Source organism: Halichoeres trimaculatus, unplaced genomic scaffold (assembly GCF_033239565.1).
Source record: "Halichoeres trimaculatus isolate MK-OKI-2021-1 unplaced genomic scaffold, fHalTri1.1 fHalTri1_scaffold_15, whole genome shotgun sequence".
Classification (NCBI taxonomy): Eukaryota; Metazoa; Chordata; class Actinopteri; order Labriformes; family Labridae; genus Halichoeres; species Halichoeres trimaculatus.
The window spans coordinates 19,180,037-19,201,749 of NW_027437193.1; the positions used below are offsets into that span (position 1 = coordinate 19,180,037).

At 40.7% G+C, this 21,713-nt stretch overlaps 3 protein-coding genes across 3 annotated transcripts; 2 read left to right on the forward strand and 1 right to left on the reverse strand.

Annotated features, from left to right (window-relative positions):
- On the reverse strand, positions 1-942 carry psmb11a (proteasome 20S subunit beta 11a). The gene has a single exon (XM_074689317.1). The coding sequence runs from the start codon at positions 940-942 to the stop codon at positions 1-3; it is 942 nt and encodes a 313-aa protein (XP_074545418.1).
- A 909-nt stretch (positions 943-1,851) lies between these two features.
- On the forward strand, positions 1,852-8,820 carry prmt5 (protein arginine methyltransferase 5). Its single transcript, XM_074689577.1, has 16 exons — positions 1,852-2,102; positions 2,430-2,548; positions 3,184-3,269; positions 3,375-3,509; positions 3,606-3,718; positions 3,837-3,886; positions 3,996-4,159; positions 4,236-4,397; positions 4,489-4,566; positions 4,760-4,818; positions 5,046-5,168; positions 5,364-5,539; positions 6,053-6,256; positions 6,344-6,454; positions 6,543-6,607; positions 8,370-8,820. Exons 1-16 carry the CDS (start codon positions 1,987-1,989, stop codon positions 8,520-8,522), a joined length of 1,914 nt encoding a protein of 637 aa, XP_074545678.1. The 5' UTR covers positions 1,852-1,986; the 3' UTR covers positions 8,523-8,820.
- A 1,271-nt stretch (positions 8,821-10,091) lies between these two features.
- On the forward strand, positions 10,092-20,730 carry slc7a8b (solute carrier family 7 member 8b). The gene is made up of 12 exons (XM_074688944.1): positions 10,092-10,241; positions 10,729-10,950; positions 12,268-12,472; positions 14,443-14,594; positions 15,716-15,841; positions 16,451-16,604; positions 18,145-18,268; positions 18,477-18,580; positions 19,064-19,160; positions 19,255-19,404; positions 19,498-19,675; positions 20,051-20,730. Exons 2-12 carry the CDS (start codon positions 10,797-10,799, stop codon positions 20,161-20,163), a joined length of 1,557 nt encoding a protein of 518 aa, XP_074545045.1. The 5' UTR covers positions 10,092-10,241; positions 10,729-10,796; the 3' UTR covers positions 20,164-20,730.
- The last annotated feature ends 983 nt before the right edge of the window (positions 20,731-21,713 follow it).

Below are 21,713 nucleotides of genomic sequence, written 5' to 3' on the forward strand. Positions count from 1 at the left end.
TCATTTGATTAGCCTTTTCCTTTCCTTGACCATCTTTTCCTTCCTCTCCATGTCTCTATAATATTCCTCTTTCAAGTCCTCTCTCTTCCTCTGGCTCCAACCCTGAGATGTGACATGGAAGAGGTCCACGTTATTCCCAGAGTATGCATCCCTGTGAGTGGCTCTAAACACTGCTTCTCTTGCCAAGGAGATGGCCTCTTCTTTGCTCAAACTCCACCTCAGCTCCCCATCCAAGACTCCGTAAGCGTAAGGAGAGCCTGAGCCCACAGAGAAGACATCTCCCTGTAGTCGAGCTCCATCGCTGCACACGTATATCAGCTTTGGACCACTGTTGGGTGATGCTGTAACTTCTTTATCCCAGCCACACAGTGTGAGAGCCACACACACCTCAGTCCCTTTAAAGGGGTGCAGCATATATGACAGAAGCTTGGCAGTACCACGAATTGAGAGGCGATGTCTGTGCCGAAGTTGGTAGAGTCTGATCTCTCTGGTTAGGATTCGCTCCCACAGCATGCAGTCCGCACCGCTCCCTGAAGAAGTCACCACTAAATGTGAGTGAATAGGAGTGATCTTGTGAACAAATGGGCATGCAACAAGTCCCCCAGCACTGGCACGAGTGTCTGCAGCTGCAATGACCCCACCTTGAAAGATGAATCCCAGAGTTGTTGTTCCATGTGACAGAGGGAAAGGTCTGCAGACTGTCACTGAATGTTTGGAGAAAGTGAGACTGTGGTTGCAGGACGCAGAGTTTGACATAGTTGGTATGAAGAAATTCAGTGGAGTCTCGTGATGCTGCCCTGATTTCTTTGTAGTCCTCGATCCAAATTTGCAAAAGTTAGTCAAATGAATGGATGAAGCTAAATCATCTTCAAACGGAGAGGCAGGTGACCATTTGTGATGGATAGGAGTATCTTTAAAACCACAAATGTCTTCAAGAGCCATGACAGTGTGCTGAACCAGACAATGATCAAACAACCAGTTGTTTTTGTTTGTTTGTTTTTCTAAAATTTTCAGCAAAAAAAAAGTATTCCTCAAATTCAAACAACCCGTCAGCCCTTCCAAAAACTGGTCAAATAAAAAAATAAACCTGCAAAGTCCTCCCTGGTGTGTATTTATGACTAATGCTGTCAACTCAAAATGTCAAACCTTCTGGCCAGTCTGAGAAATAAGCACTGCTACCCTTTTATAGCTGTCTTAAACATGACACCTTGTGTAAACAAACGGTTGAAAGCGTCTGAGTTGACATAAGTGATATTTTATCCTCTTGCTGCTGTGAAAGTAATTACTAGTGAAGCCTCTTTCTGCAAACGTCATATTTTCTGAGGAGTGCCTGAGTCATCTTGGTAACTGTGCAAGTTAATTTATCTTTCAATGCAGTTTCAATTTACTGTCAGAAGAGAGAGGCAAGCAGCAACAGCATTTTCAATCTCTGTAAGACAAATTGCCAAACTGTTGCTCCATTAAAAAATAACCTAAAGAGAAAATCTTGCATATGTATAAATAAAGTATCTTAGAAGCCCCCAAACACTGTAACTAACAATAAAGGCTTTTTTTTTTTACTAACCCAACAGCGTTTCAATACATATAGGCCTAAATGCTATTTTTATTGTGTTTTTTTCTGTTATATAGTTAGAAACAATGGATTTTGTAGGACGGTATTATGATTTTAAAGAAATAACGTCAAATTATATCTTTGGTGACTCATACTTTAACAATTTGAAACGTGTGTCAGTAAATCATTTCGTCGAAGGGATTCTGTAGAAAGACTAAAAACTTTTAAATGAAATGTCAACCGTTGAGCGCAATATTTATAAAATGAGGAGTCAGACTCCCAATTCACGCGGTAATTTACGAGAGGTGCAACCACAGAAGTCGTGTAGCCATTTTGGCTCCCCCGAACGTTGCCGTGCCATAAACGCACATATCCTTGTAGATCCAGTATGGAGGCAGTTTCATCGGCACAGGAGTAACTCAGCCAGTCAATCAATGCAGTCGGCTAAAACCATGGCGTCCGCCAGCACGGGGAGCAGGGTGTCCTGCGGGAGAGATTTGAATTGTGTGCCGGAGGTAGCAGACACGTTAGCTGCGGTCGCCAAACTTGGGTGAGTAGTTCACTAGGCACTTAAAGTTTTTTGTCTTCATTAAAACAAAGCTTATCGAGCTGGTTTCTAGCATGTTGTTGATGCGTGTGTCTGCTAGCATGATGACTGAGATGCTCGCTAGGCTAGCCGGTAAATTACCAGCACGTGCCCACTCACAATGATGCTAGACGCTAGTTTTCACAGTTTGTGACACTTCTGCAGTTGGCTTCGTTGGAAAACATGGGCTGGGTTGATAATAAATTAAAAAAAGTGCTATACATTATTTTCTTATATTTTAATTCATACCGCGGTTTTATTAATGATGGGTCTCTTTCCTCTTGTCTTCAGGTTTGACTTCCTCTGCATGCCCCTGTTCCACTCGAGGTTCAGGAGAGAGTTTGAATTAGAGCCCGCTAAAACCAGAGCTGGTGCCCAGACCCGATCAGACCTGCTGCTGTCTGGAAGAGGTCAGTGCAACCAAGTGTCATCAAACAACGGGCGCCAGTAAATTGCAGCGATGAATAAAATATTGAAAAAAAAAATCTTTATGAGAGTATGAACCTTCCCATTGTACTCAAATAGAAAAAAAAACCCAAAATAGAATAGATCTTTGTGGTCCACTGAGGTGGAAATTTATCAAAGTAGTCAAACTCATAAGGAGCCCTCTCTGGACCTGCCTTTTCTCTGAATCTGTTTTTTTCTGTTTTGTTTTTACACAAAAAAATCCAGTTTCAAGGGATAGACATTTATGACACTGACAGTTAATAAAATCAGAAGCCTAAAACTTAGAATTAAAACATATAATCAGTAGATCCATTTTAAGTGAATCCTCCAAACACGCTTGATGGGACAAATTCTGCTGGGGTCCTTTAAATATCACTGTCCTGAAGCAGTCAATCTCTCAGTTTGTTTATTTTGTGTTAATAACAGCGGGTTCAATGACCTTTCTATTGAAAAAAGTGACCTGTCTCTACTTTTAATGTCCACACTCATTGTGAAACTATGAAGCAGGGAATTGTTGTCAGTGAGAGCTTTGCGGACTCCAAGGTCTGACATGAAGTTCTTGTTTTCTTTCCTAACTCATTCATCACGCTCTGTATAGATTGGAACACACTCATCGTTGGTAAGCTCTCTCCATGGATCAATGCAGATTCAGAGATCGAGACAGAACGCAGAAACTCAGAGGCAGTAAGTTCCTTTACCCCATCTCTGACTTCTTAATCTCAAGAGGCACATATGTAGTTACTTTTATTCACGCTTCATGTTTAATACTTTTTTTTTTTGCCTGTCCAGGCTCTGGCACAGGAGCTCAACTTTTCAGCCTACCTGGGTCTGCCTGTCTTCATGATCCCCCTGATGGGCCCTCGTTCTGCTAACCTCGCCCGGCTGCTGCTAAACCACATCCAAACTGGACATCACACCTCCAACGTAAGACACAAAGCACATTTGCACGTGTAGATTGTAATCACACAGCAGAGAAGAAGCTTGGCAGAGAGATAACTGCTGCTGTCGTCTGTATTTTAGTTCTGGATTCGTGTTCCACTGATGGCTCCAGAAGACATGAGGGAGGATCTGATTGAGAACGAACCAAACACTTGCATTGATGATCTAAGTGTTGATGAGAAGACCTGGAGCTGGTAAGTTTCCCACAGTCCACTTCCCGAGCAGTCTGGTGCTGTCTGCATGCTAAAACAGCTCTTATTGATTTCCTTTAAAATCCTGATGCATGGTGTTTACTTGCCTCTGCTCTTTCAGGTGGCACTCGTTTAGAACCCTTTGTGATTACAACAAGAGGATCTGTCTTGGTGAGAGGACATACTGTGAAGAAACAGCCTGTGGCAAAGTCAGTGCATTAAGAAATAATTATGGTCTACTCTGCCACTGAAAATGCTCTTTTTGTTTGTATTCCTGAAGCTATTGAAGTGGGAGCAGACATGCCATCAGACGCTGTGATCGATAAGTGGCTCGGGGAACCAATCAAAGCAGCAATACTTCCCACCAGCATCTTCCTCACCAACAAGAAAGGCTTCCCTGTGTTGTCAAAAGCCCACCAGAGGATGATCTTCTCTCTCTTTAAGGTACAAGGGAACAGATTTATCTGAAATAAATTACCCGCCAAGTGCACAAGTGGTTCAATTAAATTTCTTTTCTCAGCTGGAGGCCCAGTTCATCTTCACAGGAACCAGTCGCCACACTGAGAAGGACTTCAGGTCCTACCTTCAGTACCTGGAATACCTCAACCAGAACCGTCCTGCACCAAATGCTTATGAGCTCTTTGCCAAGGGCTACGAAGACTACCTGCAGTCCCCTCTCCAGGTGAGGGAGTCTTGTTTTTGTTTACTTGCTTTGAATGTGTTGGCACGTTGGTATGATGTTGGACTGAGATTACGGTTCCTTTTTCTTTTAGCCACTCATGGACAACTTGGAGTCTCAGACATATGAAGTGTTTGAGAAAGATCCTATTAAATATTCTCAGTACCAACAGGTAAGAGCATCGCACACAGCAAACTATTCACAGGTCATGAACACAGTAAAGTTAGAAAAACAGAAACATGGATTTTATAGATGGTCATTTAAGCACACTGTTGCTTAGTGCTTCAGTGACCGATTGAGAACCAGTATTATGCATGTTTGAAGTGTCAGTCATTCACACTGCTGTCTCACTTTTGTGTCTACAGGCTGTTTATAAATGTCTACTTGACCGAGTCCCAGAGGAGCAGAAAGATACAAATGTTCAGTGAGTATCTTTTCCCAAGTCTGCCTTGTAACATTTAGGAAATTTAAAAATTAAGTTCTTCGATATTTGATTACTATATAATTATAGTGTATTGAAAAACTTAGCATTCTCTTCACTCACAGAAACACAGAGGAGTATCTCTGGGAGTAATATGACCCCTGTATTAATAAATGCCATTTAGCAGTGGTTGAAGGATCCTCAGAAACAGTGTGGCCTCTTCCTCACAGGGTGTTGATGGTGTTGGGAGCAGGGAGGGGTCCACTGGTCAGTGCATCGCTGCGTGCTGCCAAACATGCTGACAGAAAGCTGAGGGTGTACGCTGTGGAGAAAAATCCTAATGCTGTAATCACGTGAGTGAGAGACGCTCTTTTTAACAGTGACTATGGAAAAATTTACAGGCAAAACTGAAAAATCAGTTGAATGATTTTGGTTGTATAACACAAAGTTGTTTGTTGGTGTTGAGATGTGGAATCGGACTCTTTAATGTTGTAATGCTGATGTGTTCATTTTAATGCACAAACACTGACTGGTCTCTGCTGGTTCAGGCTGGAGAACTGGCGCTTTGAGGAGTGGGGTGATCAGGTGACAGTGGTGTCATGTGACATGCGGGAGTGGGCTGCACCTGAGAAAGCCGACATCATCGTCAGTGAGCTGCTTGGATCGTTCGGTGACAATGAACTTTCCCCTGAGTGCTTAGATGGAGCGCAGCACTTCCTCAAAGGTACTTCAGTGTTTCCGTGAACTCTGATGATTACTGAAAGAATCAACCTCATGTGATGATGTATGCAACCACTCTGTACAATATAGATTTCTGTAGGAATTTTCCTCCATTATTTACTGAGGGGGGAAAGATTAGCTACAGACATAGTATTTGAATATTAAGAACTGGACTGAGGTGGACTGGGAGCCACAGGTTTTCAGGTTTCACAAGAAGTTTTCTGACTGTATTCAACACTTGAAGAATTTAAGTGAAAGTTTTGCCTGTTAGTTTAAATGAGTGTAAGGCTGCATGTGAGTTTTAACACCAGTGAAACACTTTATATTGGTCATGTAAACTCAGCTTATTAGTATGATGGTCCTTTTTGCCTTATGGTCCAAAAAAAAAAAAAGGAATGCTTCCTGTACGGAGCGTTAGGAAACAGAGTCCTTGAACATTTGTTACCTGCGACACCTTTCACGCTTGTTTGAATCTCAAACGCTTTCTCTTCCCTCTGCCTCATCTTGTACTTCTCAGATGACGGCGTGAGCATTCCCTGCTCCTACACGTCCTTCCTGGCCCCGCTATCATCCTCCAAGCTTTACAATGAAGTACGGGGGTGTCGAGAGCGCGACAAAGACCCAGAGTGCCATTTTGAGACGCCGTACGTGGTGCGCCTCCACAACTTCCACCAGCTGGCAGAGCCCAAACCCTGTTTCACCTTCACACACCCCTCAACAGGTAGACTAAAAGTAACACAACAAAGCAAGAGAACAATCCTCTTTGATATTCGTGTGATGTTCTTTTTTTTTTTCGTTCTTCCTCCAGACATGAACAACAACCGGTATCAGTGCCTCAGATTCTCAGTGGGTTGTAATTCTGTGCTCCACGGTTTTGCGGGATACTTTGAGACAACACTGTACAAAGATGTCACACTTAGTAAGTTGTCTTTTATAGAGAGGGGTTTATTCTTTACCAGGATTTAGATCTTAGTATGGATTTTTACTATTGTGTGTGTTTTTGGCAGGTATAAAACCAGATACACATTCACCTGGGATGTTTTCTTGGTTCCCCATCCTCTTCCCTCTCAAGGTGAGTCAGCGCTCTTTCGATGTAATGTAAAATACTTCTTTATTAAAACAACTGGCACATTTAGAGTTCGTGATTTTTATCTGCAAAGGCTTTTTCCTCCAACTCAGATGCCAGGCATATCGTACAGAGCTACAGGTTGTCAAAGTCAGTGTCAGCTGTGTGCAGAGCAAGTGAGATATTAATCCTCAGGATCCCCAGCAGTCTCTGGTCATTTTTTTGTGTCTGTCACATTTTTACTCACTGTGGTCTAATTTTTCTCTACAAAGTGAAAACCTGCACCTCTATAAATTTAGGACAACCATGACTACAGGCTGGTGTAACTCAATTATGTCTTCATGCAGTTGAAAAAAAAAGAAGCTATAAACCATTTAAAAAGGAGAGTAAAACAGAAAATGATTTTTCCTATTTTAACCTTTTAAAAATTGGAAAAATAAGGGATTGGTATCTATAAAACATTTTCAGGTATCCTCAAGCTAAGCCTCAAGCCTAAGGAACTAAAAACTAAGGAAAAATATTGGTGGTGGCACTTAATTAAGAGATCTTCTAATTTCGATGTTTGGATTCTTTTTAATCACTGTGGACTCATTTTTCACTGTAATAAGAAGTCCTGCACCTCTGTGAGTTCAGGACAAGCATGGCTAATAGTAGATGTAACTCAGTAATGTCTCCTGAGCTGTATATTAATGTATGTAATAATTATTACAACATTATTCCAAGTTATGAACACTAGGGATGGGTACCGATGCACAGTATTGGTCCTCAACGGTACCAAGTTTTGGTACTTTTGTGTGTTTATTAGGTAATAAATATTAGGGCTGGGAGATTATGGTAAAAATAAAAATCCAGATTATTTTATTTTATTTTATTATTATTATTGAAATCACAATTAATATACACAATTATTCATTTATTCAAAAACTTCAGTACTGATTTAAACACAACTTTAAAGAACTAGCAAGTGGCACATACAGTATTATTGATACACATAAGTCACACACACTCGCTGTGGCTGCACATGGAGCACAGAAGAGCTATGAAGCACAGGAACTTGCATACAGCTACACTGTGTGGCATATTAATTGTTTTTCTTCGATTATATTGTTTTTATGATTGTCAGATGGCAAAATTGATATCACAATTAAAATCTGATTAATTGTCCAGCCCTAATAAATATTACTTTGTTTGATAGCGAAATCTCAAAGTTTTTCAATTTAACATATTTATTCTTCAGTATATAACCTTGCAATACTGTCTTCATGTCCACTATGGACACCTACTCTTTCGCTCTCTCATAGTCCCAAGGATCCATTTAGGTACCTAAACATGGTACCATTTGATTTTACATGAATCAGTACTGCAGACAGAATTCGATCAGTACCTATAAAAGTACCTAATTTGGTACCCATCCCTAATGAACATGCTCTTACTCTTTATCAACTTTTTATCAATATTATCATAATTATTTATACAATTTATAGTCATAAAGTGGTTTGTAAATGCTATGTCATTTAATAATAGGTGGTATTTTAAATGATTCTGCCGGTGACATTGGAATCCCAAGGGTTAGTCAAATGTGACATGTCATGCCTGCACTGTTTTCAGAAGCAGTTTTAATGGCAAAACGAGCTGTTGTTGCAGTCTGTTTTCAGATAGTTGAGATTGTTTATTTTCATTTTGGTTTAAAGCTTAGCTTAATTTAGCAGCATTAACAGATTTTTATCATTTGCATAATTACCTCTTGACTTATCAATTCTTTCAACAGCAACCAATCTCTTTGACTCGGGAGGATGATGTCACAGTGCGGTTCTGGCGCTGCAACAACGGGAAAAAGGTGTGGTACGAGTGGGCTGTGACTGAGCCCTCCTGCTCTGCCATCCACAACCCAGCTGGACGCTCCTACACCATCGGCCTGTGAAGGCAGCACGTCAGCGCACACACACGTTACTGTTAGCCCTGGTGTCGGTTGAAGTCAAGGTAGCCTGGCTCTTTATATACTCACAGGTAAAAGCTGGAATAAAGTGCAGTCTGGGTTTTGAGAGGAGCAGTGGAGTGCACTTTGGAGTCAATGAAAATGTTAATGGGATAAAACAGATTTCACATTGTGTGGTTTCGAGAAGTCTGTTTAAGCAGACGTTGACTCTCACCTCTACACAAAGTGTGCCGTTGCTGTAACTGACAAGGTCAAACTAGCGCCACCGTTTCTCTCTCTTTTTTTTAAAAAAAAGTCAATGTCCTCGCTCTGTTCTTAACCAGTCCTTGCTGATACACACACTCGACCCAACCAGACCTTTGCCTTACCAAACACACATTCCATACCAACACACACACATACACACACATTGATGAAATGCCCCCTTTCCACAAAGTTTGCCAGAGGAAAATTACACACTTCAGGTCCCCTAACATTTGAAGGTTGTCTGTTCATACCTTTTGTTAATCTGTCTGTGTTTGTTTGAACCGTGTCAATAAAAAAGGTGTTCTGTTATTCATACACTCTGAGAGTTCTTGGAATCACAGTGTCAATTTTTCAAAGATAAAATGCCATCATACAACTTTCAATCAAAAGTAGAAGCATTTGCTTAAATGATGCTGTAAGGGTGTAAATTGTCCACTAGATGGCATTCTAGATGTCGGTGTGCTAAACTACATGTAATCATCACTGATGAGAGCACAGCTCAACCTGAAAAATGTAGAGCAAAAGAATTATACTGATTGGCTTGTTTATTTTACTGCAGATGAACTCTTGGTTTGGGTTGGTCACATACAATGAATCAGCTCTAAATCAATTGCACAGTTTTGTTAGATGTAAGTGTGATTTGCATCAATGACACCACTATATTCAGTATAATCTGTAAAGGCATTTCAATATGCTCTTGGTTGTCTCTAAAGTCGGTCAAAGATCTATATGACTTCAGAGTGCCGGCCCATGCACACGCCCCCTGTGTGCTCTTATCATGCTCCATACACTTTGCACATATCTTTAAAAGCACAGAAGTCAAACCAGTGGGTTAGAAGAGGGGTCAAATGTTTAGGTGTCTTCAGACAAATTTTTGTCAACACTTGTGTTCCTTTTGGTTAATACAGACACAAAGATAGTCATTAATCAAAACCAGCTATATAGCTAAAACATTTCTTTTGAGGGGGGTTTGTAACAGGCTGGACAATGTAGAAAATAGGAGAATTTAGATTATATAACCAACTCTAAACCAAAAACAGAAATCTGTATCAAACCTTACAAAATTTGGGATTTTTGAGAACACTTTCCCTTATTCTGTCCTCACACCAGTTTCTTTATTATTTAGCAACTCAGAGTTATTTTTATATCCCTATATAATACTTTAAAATGTAAATACACGACTCATTTTGTACATCCAACGCGGGATTGAAGCCAGTTCGTTAGATAAAAAGTGTACATTCTGTCAATGGCATAGTGGGCAGGGCCTATAAGACGTGTCGACAATTTACGCTGCGCTGATTGGCTAAAAATAACCAGCTTTCTATTTATCGAGGCTATCAGCTGGGAGCTCTTTGTTACCCCGAGTCTGATCACGGCCAGTGCCTTGGCCGAATATGAAGTCTGTAACATAACACGGAGCTTTTGGACGTTTTGTCGATCACTGCAGCTGCTGGGGAGGTGAGTAAAAACTTTAATGAGTTCTTTTTCTGGGTTAAATTAGAGAAACAAAGAGCACGAGCCAAGTGCTGATTGGTTAATTGGACATTTCGGTAGCCGGCTGAGAGCTCGTGCTCGTCCTGTTGGGAGCTGCTAAAGTGGTTTGTCAAATATCTCAACGTTTACACAGGGTGACTTTGACCTATTGTTCCTGAAAAAAAACCTGACAACTTAAACTTTCTTTTGGATTGTTTTCGAACCAAACCTAAGACAAAGTTTCCTCCTGGGCCGCTGGTGTTGCTCTGAATTATTAATGCTGGGATGGGTTTCTATTTTTAGCTTCACTGTAGTCAACTAAAGATAGAAACCACTGCCACCGGCATTTTCTCATCTAATGGGCATGAGGGAAATTAGTCAGCAGATATGACTGGGGATAGATACACGCGGAGCTTTCATAAACTTTATCAAAGAGCTCCACCTTAAAACCTTATCTTTGCTGCACTGCTAGGGTAAGCAGGGTGGTGCTGCTGCAGGTATCCGGGCCCGACAGAGGGGTACACTGGACAGGTCTTCAGGATGACGGTGGGTCCAAGGAAGAGGAGCACTAGCAACGGGAGTGAAGGCCAGTCTGAGCCTCCAGACCCCAAGTCTGGAGCAGAAGACGCAGGAGGGTCCGGAGTTGCTCTGAAGAAACAGATCGGCTTAGTCAGCGCCTGTGGCATCATCATCGGTGAGTGGCGTTACCCATCATTCACAGCAACAGACCTTTTCTGTACAGAATTTATCCCATATGTTGACGGTATCAGTTCTACATGGGCCTACTAATTCTCATTGCTCACTTAAACAATGTATCTGTTAACTGGTTAAAATGTGATTCTATGAATTATTTGCCCTTAACTACGAGGTATAAACTTGCTCCTTTTTTCTTTTTATAAGATATATTACAATACTAGCTAAGATGCATCAACAGAACTATCACCTAAATTTGCAGTACAGAGCTGCTTCCAATTTCAGGATCATCAGGATCATGCATGCTCTCTTCCATCATCACAATTAGTTTCTATAGAGAACTATTGGTCTCCTTCCCACGAATGCAGAGAAAAAAAATAAAATCAATAAAAAAAAAAAGCAATCTCACTAATGGCTGGGTGTCCACTATTCTTGCAACAGCATTTTCCATCATAGTCTGACGCATGCTCGGAGCAGGATGACTGCACCACTGACATGTTGCAGCTGTACCCCATATGATCTGTGGATAAATTTATGCAAAAACTCAAAACTAATAAGTTTCCCCAAAAAACAGCTTTTCTTAAAAATTTCTGTTACTGGACTTGTTGTATTGAGGTTTAAAGCAGCCTTGTTGCAAAATAACTCTTAGTTGCAGGCTTACACTGTACAACCAGTAATTGACAACTGTTGCCATCACAGTGATTGAGTTATTAACTCAGGCTTTCTTCAGCAGCAATTTAAAGAAGCTCCTCTGCCTCTGAAATCCTCTCTGTGTATGTTCTGAACAGTCAAACAAACTGTACGTGTCCTGAAACTTTGATTTGTTGTTTACCGCTGGTCCCAGCAGGTGCAGGAGTTGAACTCATTCTGCCAGCTCTACGGGCATTAAAGGAGAAAGATCAGACGTCTTTTCTGTGAGGAAAAAGAGAAAGGGTGCATAGAAAAATATTTTGGCTGTCTCAGCCGGTTGAACAGTAAAAGCTTTGATATCTGTCAAGTGTTGAATGCAGTGCAAAGTGAAAATTCAGCTCAGAAGTGTGTGGAAGGTTATATTTCTTTGCCCTGAACTTGTCCAGAAAGATTTCAAACATGCAGTTACAGCATACAGCCTGAGTCAGTTTTATGGAGGGAACGTGTAAAACAGGAACACTTCAGGAAACAGGCGGCTTGTAACAGGAGGCTGTATGAGGTTTTAAATCTGATAGTTTGATTCTATGCTGTTTTTGTCCAACTACTAAAAAGCAGGCTATAATTGACATTGGAGCATTTTTAAAAACATTGGTAACATCTGTCCTTTGTTCTTTCTTAAAATATCCAGGTAACATCATTGGATCAGGGATTTTTGTGAGTCCTAAAGGGGTCCTGGAGAACGCCAGCTCAGTGGGTGTGGCTCTCATTGTGTGGGTTTCCACGGGTGCCATCACTGCCATCGGTGCTCTCTGCTATGCAGAGTTGGGCGTCACCATCCCTAAGTCAGGAGGAGACTACTCGTATGTGAAGGACATCTTTGGGGGACTGGCTGGGTGAGGATTAAAAATGTTCATCTGTTTGTTAGGCTGGGTTTAAAAGAAAGTTCTACCATGTTCATGTGGGAGTCCAGTTATTGATCATGGTATGAATAGTGTCATGAGAAACTGATGAAACCCTCAGTGTGAGTGCTTCTTTGATGGAGGGAGTCAGTGTTTCCTGCTGATGGAGCACAGCTGGCAATGCCTGCATGTACCAGGATTAATGCGAGTGAAGAGCTTCAGTGCTTACACTGCTATGCAATGATTCTTTGTCAGTGTATTCCATCTCAGGTCAGAGTAAGAGAGTGGCTGCAGACCTCATTTCTCAAGCTCCTCACCGCTCAAGCCTCTTTCTGTCAAGTCTCTTGTTTTGGCCAGGAAACGACTGTATTTGAGCGCCATCCTCCAGTATTAGTATTCTCCTGTAAATCTCCAGTATTAAAACATATAAAAACAAAAACAATCTTCTGCCTCCCCAAACAGAACTATGTCACTAGCCACGTGGAAACTGCCACCTGCAGTAGCCTTAGTGGCAGTTGTTGCAAGGTTAGTGCCGACAATGGGAAATAAACTATAGCTGTCAACACTTTAAAAAATTGCTTTCCAATCCTGGTTTATAATTTCTGCTGTACACTTATGTTGGTCCTGTGCTTATGTTCCAAGTAGCAGCAGTTTATCTGAAAACAAAATGGGGAAGTAACATTTACTGAAGTGTTTTAGTCATTTATGTATAATGCACTGAATACTCAATCTAATTTACACACTCCAGTACTTGATTTGGTCAAAGTAGGAGATGGACTCATTTTTGTTATTTCATTATTATTTTTTTTAGGCATTTTAAGATTAACAGTATCATATTAATATTGGGTTTAAACTTTTTCAGAATAGTAACCTACTGTTTTCCCTCTTTGTAATGAAATGTTACTGTTTCTGCTCCAGAGGAGTAACAAATTAAAACATTTGCAACATTGTAACATAAAGAAAAACAATGTTTCCAATGAGAGCATTAAAACAGGATATCAACAGAGATTACAAGAAATCAGCAGAAACACATTCTGAAGACATTGTGTGGTTAGTAGTGAAGAAGATTCAGGGATGAGTTTGAGAAGGCACTAAATTCAGAGTTGTAGCTCAAAGCATGTGATTCCTACCTCAGTTTGCATCATGAGGATTTCATGCTTTCCCTTAGAGATTCAAGTGCACAAGTCCGCCCTTCAGGAGATAAAGCATTCATATCTTAGGTCTGTACAAATGAACTTATTTAGGGATACAGTTATTGCTTTCATGGTTGGTTTCAACAAAAAGTGAAGGTGGAAGCTTTAAAACAACAGACTGTAGCACAGGCATAGAATGAGATGATGTAGAAAAGCAGCATGTTTACCTTTTTTAAGTCTGTTTATCTGACCATTTTGTAAAAAATTCCACCGAGACAAACACCTTCAACCTTTGTATGGAAATGCAGTTTTCCCACAGAAAACCCCCAGAATAATATCCTTATTGAAAGACACTAAAAATTACATAATTACCTGCACAATGGGCTATACAGTAATTTCATGGGTTTCTGTATGAAAAGCTTTGTTCCACTTCATTGTTCCTGTAGTATTATGTCAAATGATGCATAAAAGTGCCGTACAGAAAACGTCCTTCACAGGAATGTTTAAGCCATTTGTAATTAATGAGAATATTCAGTAAACCTCTGTTCCACCCCCTCCTCCAGCACTGTGCTCACCATGTAATTAAAGCCTCTCTTAATGTGTTTCTTTATTCTCATCATCCTACAGTATCACTGACCCACTTCCAGTCATCTCCCTTGTCTTTAAAAAAATGCCTCAGTGCATTTCTATAAAGCACTTTGCTAATGTGCGTATTATCCTTTGTTTTCTATCACATTTAACAGTAATGAGGCTGAGTATTGTCAGACATGAGTGTGTGACACAGGTTCTGTTTTCACGGCTCATTAGCCTTGTGTCTCTGTCGTCCCTCAGTTTTCTGCGGCTGTGGATAGCAGTGTTGGTTATATACCCGACTAACCAGGCTGTGATTGCTCTCACCTTCTCCAACTACGTCCTCCAGCCTCTCTTCCCCTCCTGCCTTCCCCCGGAGAACGGCCTCCGCCTGCTGGCTGCTGTCTGCCTGTGTGAGTCACTGACAACACTGATGATTAAATGGCTTCTAAAGGGGAATCGTGCATTCACAGAAATAGATCTCAGTTGAGTCATCTTTGAAGTGGTATTTCAGGAATGGAGGATTTAAGAATTATTTTTGAGACGGCTTTTTTATTGTTTTTATATTGCTTGAAAAAGACACTCCACTCTGCTACTGTCAGTGAACAACCTCGTAGGTGGGAGATTTCATACTCTATGAGGCCATGTACTGTAAGCTGTGTGTTGCACAAAAGTTTAACAGCTGTCAAAAAGACTCACATTGTCCTCACTGAAATGACACTGAGACAACACATAAAGTGCCCCAGAGAAAATTCATCTCTAAGAAGAAATCTTAAACATTTTTAAGTGTAGTTGTACAACTACTTCAGGCAGTTTCTGCAGGTCTGCTTTAAATCCTAATCTTGATCAAATAATCAAAGGATAACTAACACTGACTTTGAGAAGAAAGTGTTCATTTGTCTTATATCCTCCTTAACTGCCTGTGGGCATAATGGCATGTCTAACTGGTGTGCATCCTTGCTTCACTGCCACCCCTGGTTCAGGAGGTCAACGTCAATCTCAAGTTTAAAACGATCAACATCCTGTAGACTCGTTTTATTTGCATAACTAATATTAGACTGCGGTCTTTGTTGGGAGGTTGTCATGATCCTTTGCAGCCATGGGGCAAGCTTTTCTGTTTGTGTCTGCAGTGTGACATTTCTAAGCTCCCTTTGCACTGAGGATGAGTCATTGTAAAATGCTTAAAAATCCTGTGCCAATAATCTCTTTTACTGGATTAGACACATCTATTAAATTATGCTGCAAAAACAGCATAAGGCAAAAATGAATATTTAACAAGGAGAGAAATTAATTCCCATATGACAGGTGGGATGGAGCAACGTGCTCAGAGTCCCACATCCAAAACTGAGTTGGTGATAAATGATATGGTTTGAATTCGATGTGCCACTTACTTTTATCAGCGCACAAGTTGCATGGCATTCACATCAGGCACCGGTTTATTTTGACAGATGATGCAAATGGGGCAGAAGTGTCGTATAAATAGCCCAGAACAACAATACCTAATGTTGAAGCTGTTTCTCTGTCTGTCTTTCAGTGTTGTTGACGTGGGTGAACTGCCACAGTGTGCGATGGGCTACATGTGTCCAAGATGTCTTCACAGCAGGAAAGCTTTTGGCCCTGGGCCTCATCATTATCATGGGTGTCGTCCAAATATGCAAAGGTGATGTTGCCTTCTCCTTTTTCTTCTCGTGTTTGGATTGGCAGCACTCTGGTTACCGTCATAAACTGATGTCATCTTTGCCTTTCACAGGATTTGTGGTCTCAACATGAGAGAGGGATTATAGCCTCATAGCTGTGTTTTGTACTGATAACCCCCCCCCCACACACACACACACACACACACACACACACACACACACACACACACACACACACACACACACACTTCCCAGAAAACAGACTATTCATATGATTCTGTCCCTAATGTTTTATTTATGTTTTAGAGGCCACAGATTCAGTGTTTCGTGATTATGATGCTGTTTACAGGGTGAAAGTCTTGCTCTAAAACTTAGACTAAATTTGAGTATTTGATTAACTACACAAATTACTTCAAATTTTTCTTAGAAGACATTATTTTATGCTTTTATTTTGTCAAAACACTTGAAAATCTGCCTTCATAGTAACTAAAAGCAGTTAATTGCAAAATAAAATCATGACTAAAACTTGTATGCTGTGTCTGGCGCCCTCTGCTGTTCAGGTTGAGGAAGTGAAAAACTATTCACATCAAGCTCCTTGCTTCTTTTAAATGTGAAATTGTTTTATTGTTTAGGCCACTACTACTGGCTGGAGCCGGTCCATGCCTTTGAGACCTTCAGAGACTACGATGTGGGACTCATCGCTCTCTCCTTTCTACAAGGATCCTTCGCTTACGGAGGCTGGAACTTCCTCAACTATGTCACAGAAGAGCTGGTTGACCCATACAGGTTACATACAAGCACATTTGCACTAGCAAATAGCAAATAGCAAATATCAAATTAAAATCATGTGTTAAAGGATAAGAGAGAATTGTGCAAGCAAAATTAAAGATGCTAACTTTACCGCTTCTTAACTCGTCCCAAGCACCAAAGTTATTTAAAGGGGACATATCATGCTGATCCCTGATTTAATACTTACATATAAAATAATAAAGTTGAAAACAAGACCTTTCACCCCCTGAATTTTCAAAAAATGAGATTTATTTTTTCTGATATCCTAGAACGAGATTTGATGCCTCTGAAAATAGGTCATTGCCATTTGGCCGCGAGATTTCGACCTTCGTGACGACACGAGGATCCTTTCTTTTTATTGGAGTAATCTGATAAAGCAGCTCCTCCTCTGTGATGTCAGTTAGTCACACAACCACCACCGAGGGATACACCCACCAAGAGCCAAGTTTAAACATATAAACTATACATGTTACAGTACCGGTTTGACTCGCCACACTGAAGCGTCCTGAGATGATCTGTGTCGGGTGGATTTTCTTCCTCCTGAGCTGCAGAACTGTCGGCGTCTGACTCGGGGTCTAATACAAAAGGACGTATCCTACACTCTGCCATTTTATTAGTGCTATCAATGCCTTACGGTGAAGTTTTGGCAAACAGCAAACTCGCTCGGTCTGCTCCATTCAATATGGCGATTTTGTAAATACTGCCATGCTGCAAAAACCGCCCCCTGGCTCTACCCCCTCCGCCCCTCTGATAGAACTGACCAATCAGAGCACAAAGGGCCGAGGTTACTGGAGGTCATTCTCGAAACGAGATCTTCAGAATGGCCTAAAATGAGGATATTGAGAACGCTATTGTGGGGCAATGAAGGAACTAAATGACTTGTACTGAGAGCAGAAATGCTTTACAGGCATCCTAGTCTGGAATATTGAAAAGGAGAAACAAGCATGATATGTCCCCTTTAAAACATTGAAGAAATAAGCTGAAAGTGTTAAAGCTTGTCTGAAGTTTTATTTTGGGTCCTTGATCAATCTGGGAGTTTTTTGTACCAAAAGCATGACTCACACTTTGCCACATTTTTTACATGGACATGTTTTTTCAAATCACCGAATTGTGTAGTCTAATAAAAAAAAAAGGATAAAACAGCTGGTCCATAGAGGACTGGGATAATTTTGTGGAGCTATTTTGATGGTTTTGTACAGTGCAGGAGTTTTCCAGGTCTCAGAGCAGAAGAGAATAGAGGTGAATCATTATTTAAACAAATGCACGACAAACCTGGACAGAAGGAAAACAACTGCAACCTAACAGTAGACAGAGCTATGAAAGAGAACGATCCTCTTAACAAGTCATGAGACTATGCTGCAGCAAAAACAACCTACAAATTGATCCCTGACAGATACCAAAATGAAAACATCTCTCCCTGTCATTCACATTTATATTCTTTGAGTATCTATTCAGTTTTTCCACATATTAAATCAAATATTTTATAATCTATTTTTACTGAAACTTTAACAGCTGTATTTTTTTGTCATCCTCACAGAAATCTACCTCGTGCAATCTTCATCTCTGTCCCAGTGGTCACCTTTGTTTATGTGTTTGCCAATGTGGCCTACGTCACCGCCATGAGCCCACAGGAGCTGCTGGCTTCAAATGCTGTGGCAGTGGTGAGGAAACAAACTCCCACTCAGATCTGAATGAGTTTGTAAGATCCAGGAAGTTAAACTTATCTGCAATCACACATACTGTAGATTAGCTGCATGCTAAGTCTGCCGCCTGTTTGCACCCATCTAAAATTGCCCTGGTTAGTTGCTGATATTTAAATGTTTGTTTTCTCCTCCTTTTCTCTCTCTGTACTCCTGATATTTCTCTCAGACATTTGGAGAGAAATTGCTAGGAGTAATGTCGTGGATCATGCCCATGTCTGTGGCGCTCTCCACGTTTGGGGGGGTCAATGGCTCCCTCTTCACGTCATCGCGGTCAGTTTGTCTCCCATGTCTCCACCCCTTTGTCCTAGTTTCTCCTTCATCCAGTCTCTGTGGCTGCTCTGCTTGTTTGCCAACTCACCTTAAATGAACATGGAGAAGCTGAAATAAGCAGGGTGAAAACAGTGAGCTTAACAGGAGTGAAGCACAATGCAGAGTTACAGATCAAGAAACTAAAAGTCTGGTTTGATAAAAGGAAAACAGCCTGAGGAGAAATCTTGATTTTCCAGAGCTGTAATCAACTCAAACTGCAAAGTTCAACTGACATCCTAAACGCTGAGCCTATTGTGTTCCTTTTGTGTTCAGTTTTTCACCCTGCATTTTTTACTTCCACAGATTTTACCTGAACTGTTGCTTCCACAATCACCTGCCTGTGTGTTTCCTGACCTTGTCTTTGGGCTTTGGAGCACACTCGGTGAACAGGCAGCAGCTGGCACCATTCTCATAACTTATCCTTCCTCTGGCTCTGTTTCTCAGGCTGTTTTTTGCTGGAGCGAGGGAAGGCCATCTCCCACGTCTTCTTGCCATGATTCATGTCCAGAGCTGCACACCAATACCAGCGTTACTGTTTACTGTAAGTCCAAAGAAAAATACAGCATCTGTTTTCTGTCCCTTTTTATGGCCTTTTACTTCCAGCAGAGATAAAACCATCCTCTGTTCTTCTTCAGCTGATATCCACCCTGCTGATGTTGTGCACAAGTGACATTTATACCCTCATAAACTATGTGGGTTTCATCAACTACCTCTTCTACGGCGTCACTGTCGCCGGGCAGATTGTCCTGCGCATCAAAGAGCCAAACATATATCGACCCATCAAGGTAAAAAGACACATACTGAACAACTTCCAAGGAATTATCAAAACCCATTTAACATTATGTATTACATCACTGTCTGTCCCCTCATCCCTCCAGGTGAGCCTGGTGTGGCCGGTGATTTATCTTCTGTTCTGGGCCTTCCTGCTCATCTTCTCACTGTACACCGAGCCTGTCGTCTGTGGTATCGGTCTGGCTATCATGATGACGGGTGTGCCCGTGTACTTCTTGGGAGTCTACTGGGAAAACAAGCCACTGTGTTTTGATAATGCTGTTGGTAAGGCCTTTCCTTCTTTAGTTAATTTCAGTTTATCTTAAAGTTGTTGCAAGGGAAAAAGTGTTAGCTGTTATAATTGGGTATGGAATCTTCAATAGCTTTAATGTTGAACAAAATAGGAAAACAGAATGTAACAAACTTTTTTTTTAGTTTACAGTGTGTAGCTTGCTTTAACAATAATATTAAACATATTGCAAACCACAACAGTGAAAGAATTGCATATGCTGGTGGGTCCCAGTTCATCAGGAAACACTTGAAAAACTGATTGGATATCATTAATCAAGACTTAGGTTGTGATGTGTCTTTTGATATAAAGGTTTTGCATGTGTTTACCTTTATCTCTAACAAGATTATTCCTTCCCCAACCACATCCAGGGAAATTCACTCATCTGTGCCAAAAGCTCTGCTCAGTGGTCTACCCCGTCATGGAGGAGAACCCGGAGCCTCCAAAGACAGATGGAGCTGGTGAAGATGGAACAGCTGATTGAGCGTGTGCATAAAGACAATTACAACCATTCAGGGGAGAAAATGACACAGGAGGATAACTCCCAGAAAAACTGAACCACATATTCTCCTCTTGATCTACAGCACTGGAATTATTTTGCTCTATTTGTGGTGAACCTTTATCCTGACTGCCTTTTTATGGTTTTTGGTATGGAAGCAGGTGTTACAAATGAAATGTCACTACACACTGAGTTTAAAGACCACAGCCTTGATTGTTTTCACATTAACGTTGAGATGTTTTTCCACATATTGTTTTTGCACTGTTTGTTGTATGTCAGTATTTAAGGCAATGGGAATATGTTTTTAATATTCAAGCTGTATGTATTGTTGAAGTTGTGTTTAAACTCTTACCTCACTATATCAATACTAAAATTATGTTTTTCCTAATGCGCTTGTTACATCTTTATGTCAATACTCGGCTTTGAAGAGGATACATTAGCAACCATGGAGGGTTAAATACTTCCCACATTGTTTTTATAATTCCACATTTAGAATGTTAGCTGTTTTTCACTGAAAATAGCTTCTTTGACTTTAAATCTCTGCAGCTTTTTTTTTTTTAGCAATACTTGGAGTCTACAAGTTACAGCAACAAGCAGCAGCTGTTCCAGGAAGTGAACAAGAATGTCATGATAGAACATGAGCAACTTCCTGAATAATCTGGAGGTATATTTTTCACTGACATGAAAAATAATGAGATTTTGAGTTTCACTTATACAATTTTATCACATGGGAAGTAAGTTCCGTCGGTACTGTCAGCTTTTAATGCCAGTCAGTGCTGTACAATAGTGTTCAGGAAGTGGTGTGAGTATTGCACAGCCTGCTGCACCTCCTCATCAATGTTTTATTCACCTGCTGGAACACCTGACGTACAAGAGGCGGAGTCCGCGCACACTCGGCGATAACGTTACGGAAGTGAGCTATGACACGCCAGGTGGGTCAAAATGGCAAAGTTGCCAAAATCATGCAGGAAAACAGCGTAAATCTACTTCCAGAACAAAAGCCTAGATGCGGACCGGAATAGGATAATGTAAATGGACATTAGTATAAGCGATTCAAAAAATGAATGAACAATGGTAAATTCTGCCCTGGGCATATGTTAAACTGCTATCATTCAAAAAAGTGAACTACCCATCTATCGTCTACACCCAAGAGCTGATTAACTGTTCCCCCCGTTTTAAAAATATTATAAGATATTTCTAGGGAAAATTAAAATGTATCCTGGATTCTATTGTCTTGTTTGTTTAAAAAAGCCCACTATAATCGGCTAAATAGTTTATCTTTTCTAGAGAAACAGCTTTTTTTTTCTAAGATTATATTATTAAAGTCACAAAAACCACACTGTTTGTGTTTATTTAATGTTCTTTGTTTTCTATTATTTTCTTTTTTCCAAGTTTGGCATTGATAGTTTTAAAAACCCTAGTAAACAAACTTTGCTTGAGAGCTATTTTTAAATATGCGTTATGAAGTAATGACGTGTGGAAACCACAGTCACACTAAATAGATTACGAGAGCTTGCACTACTTCTAAAACGCAG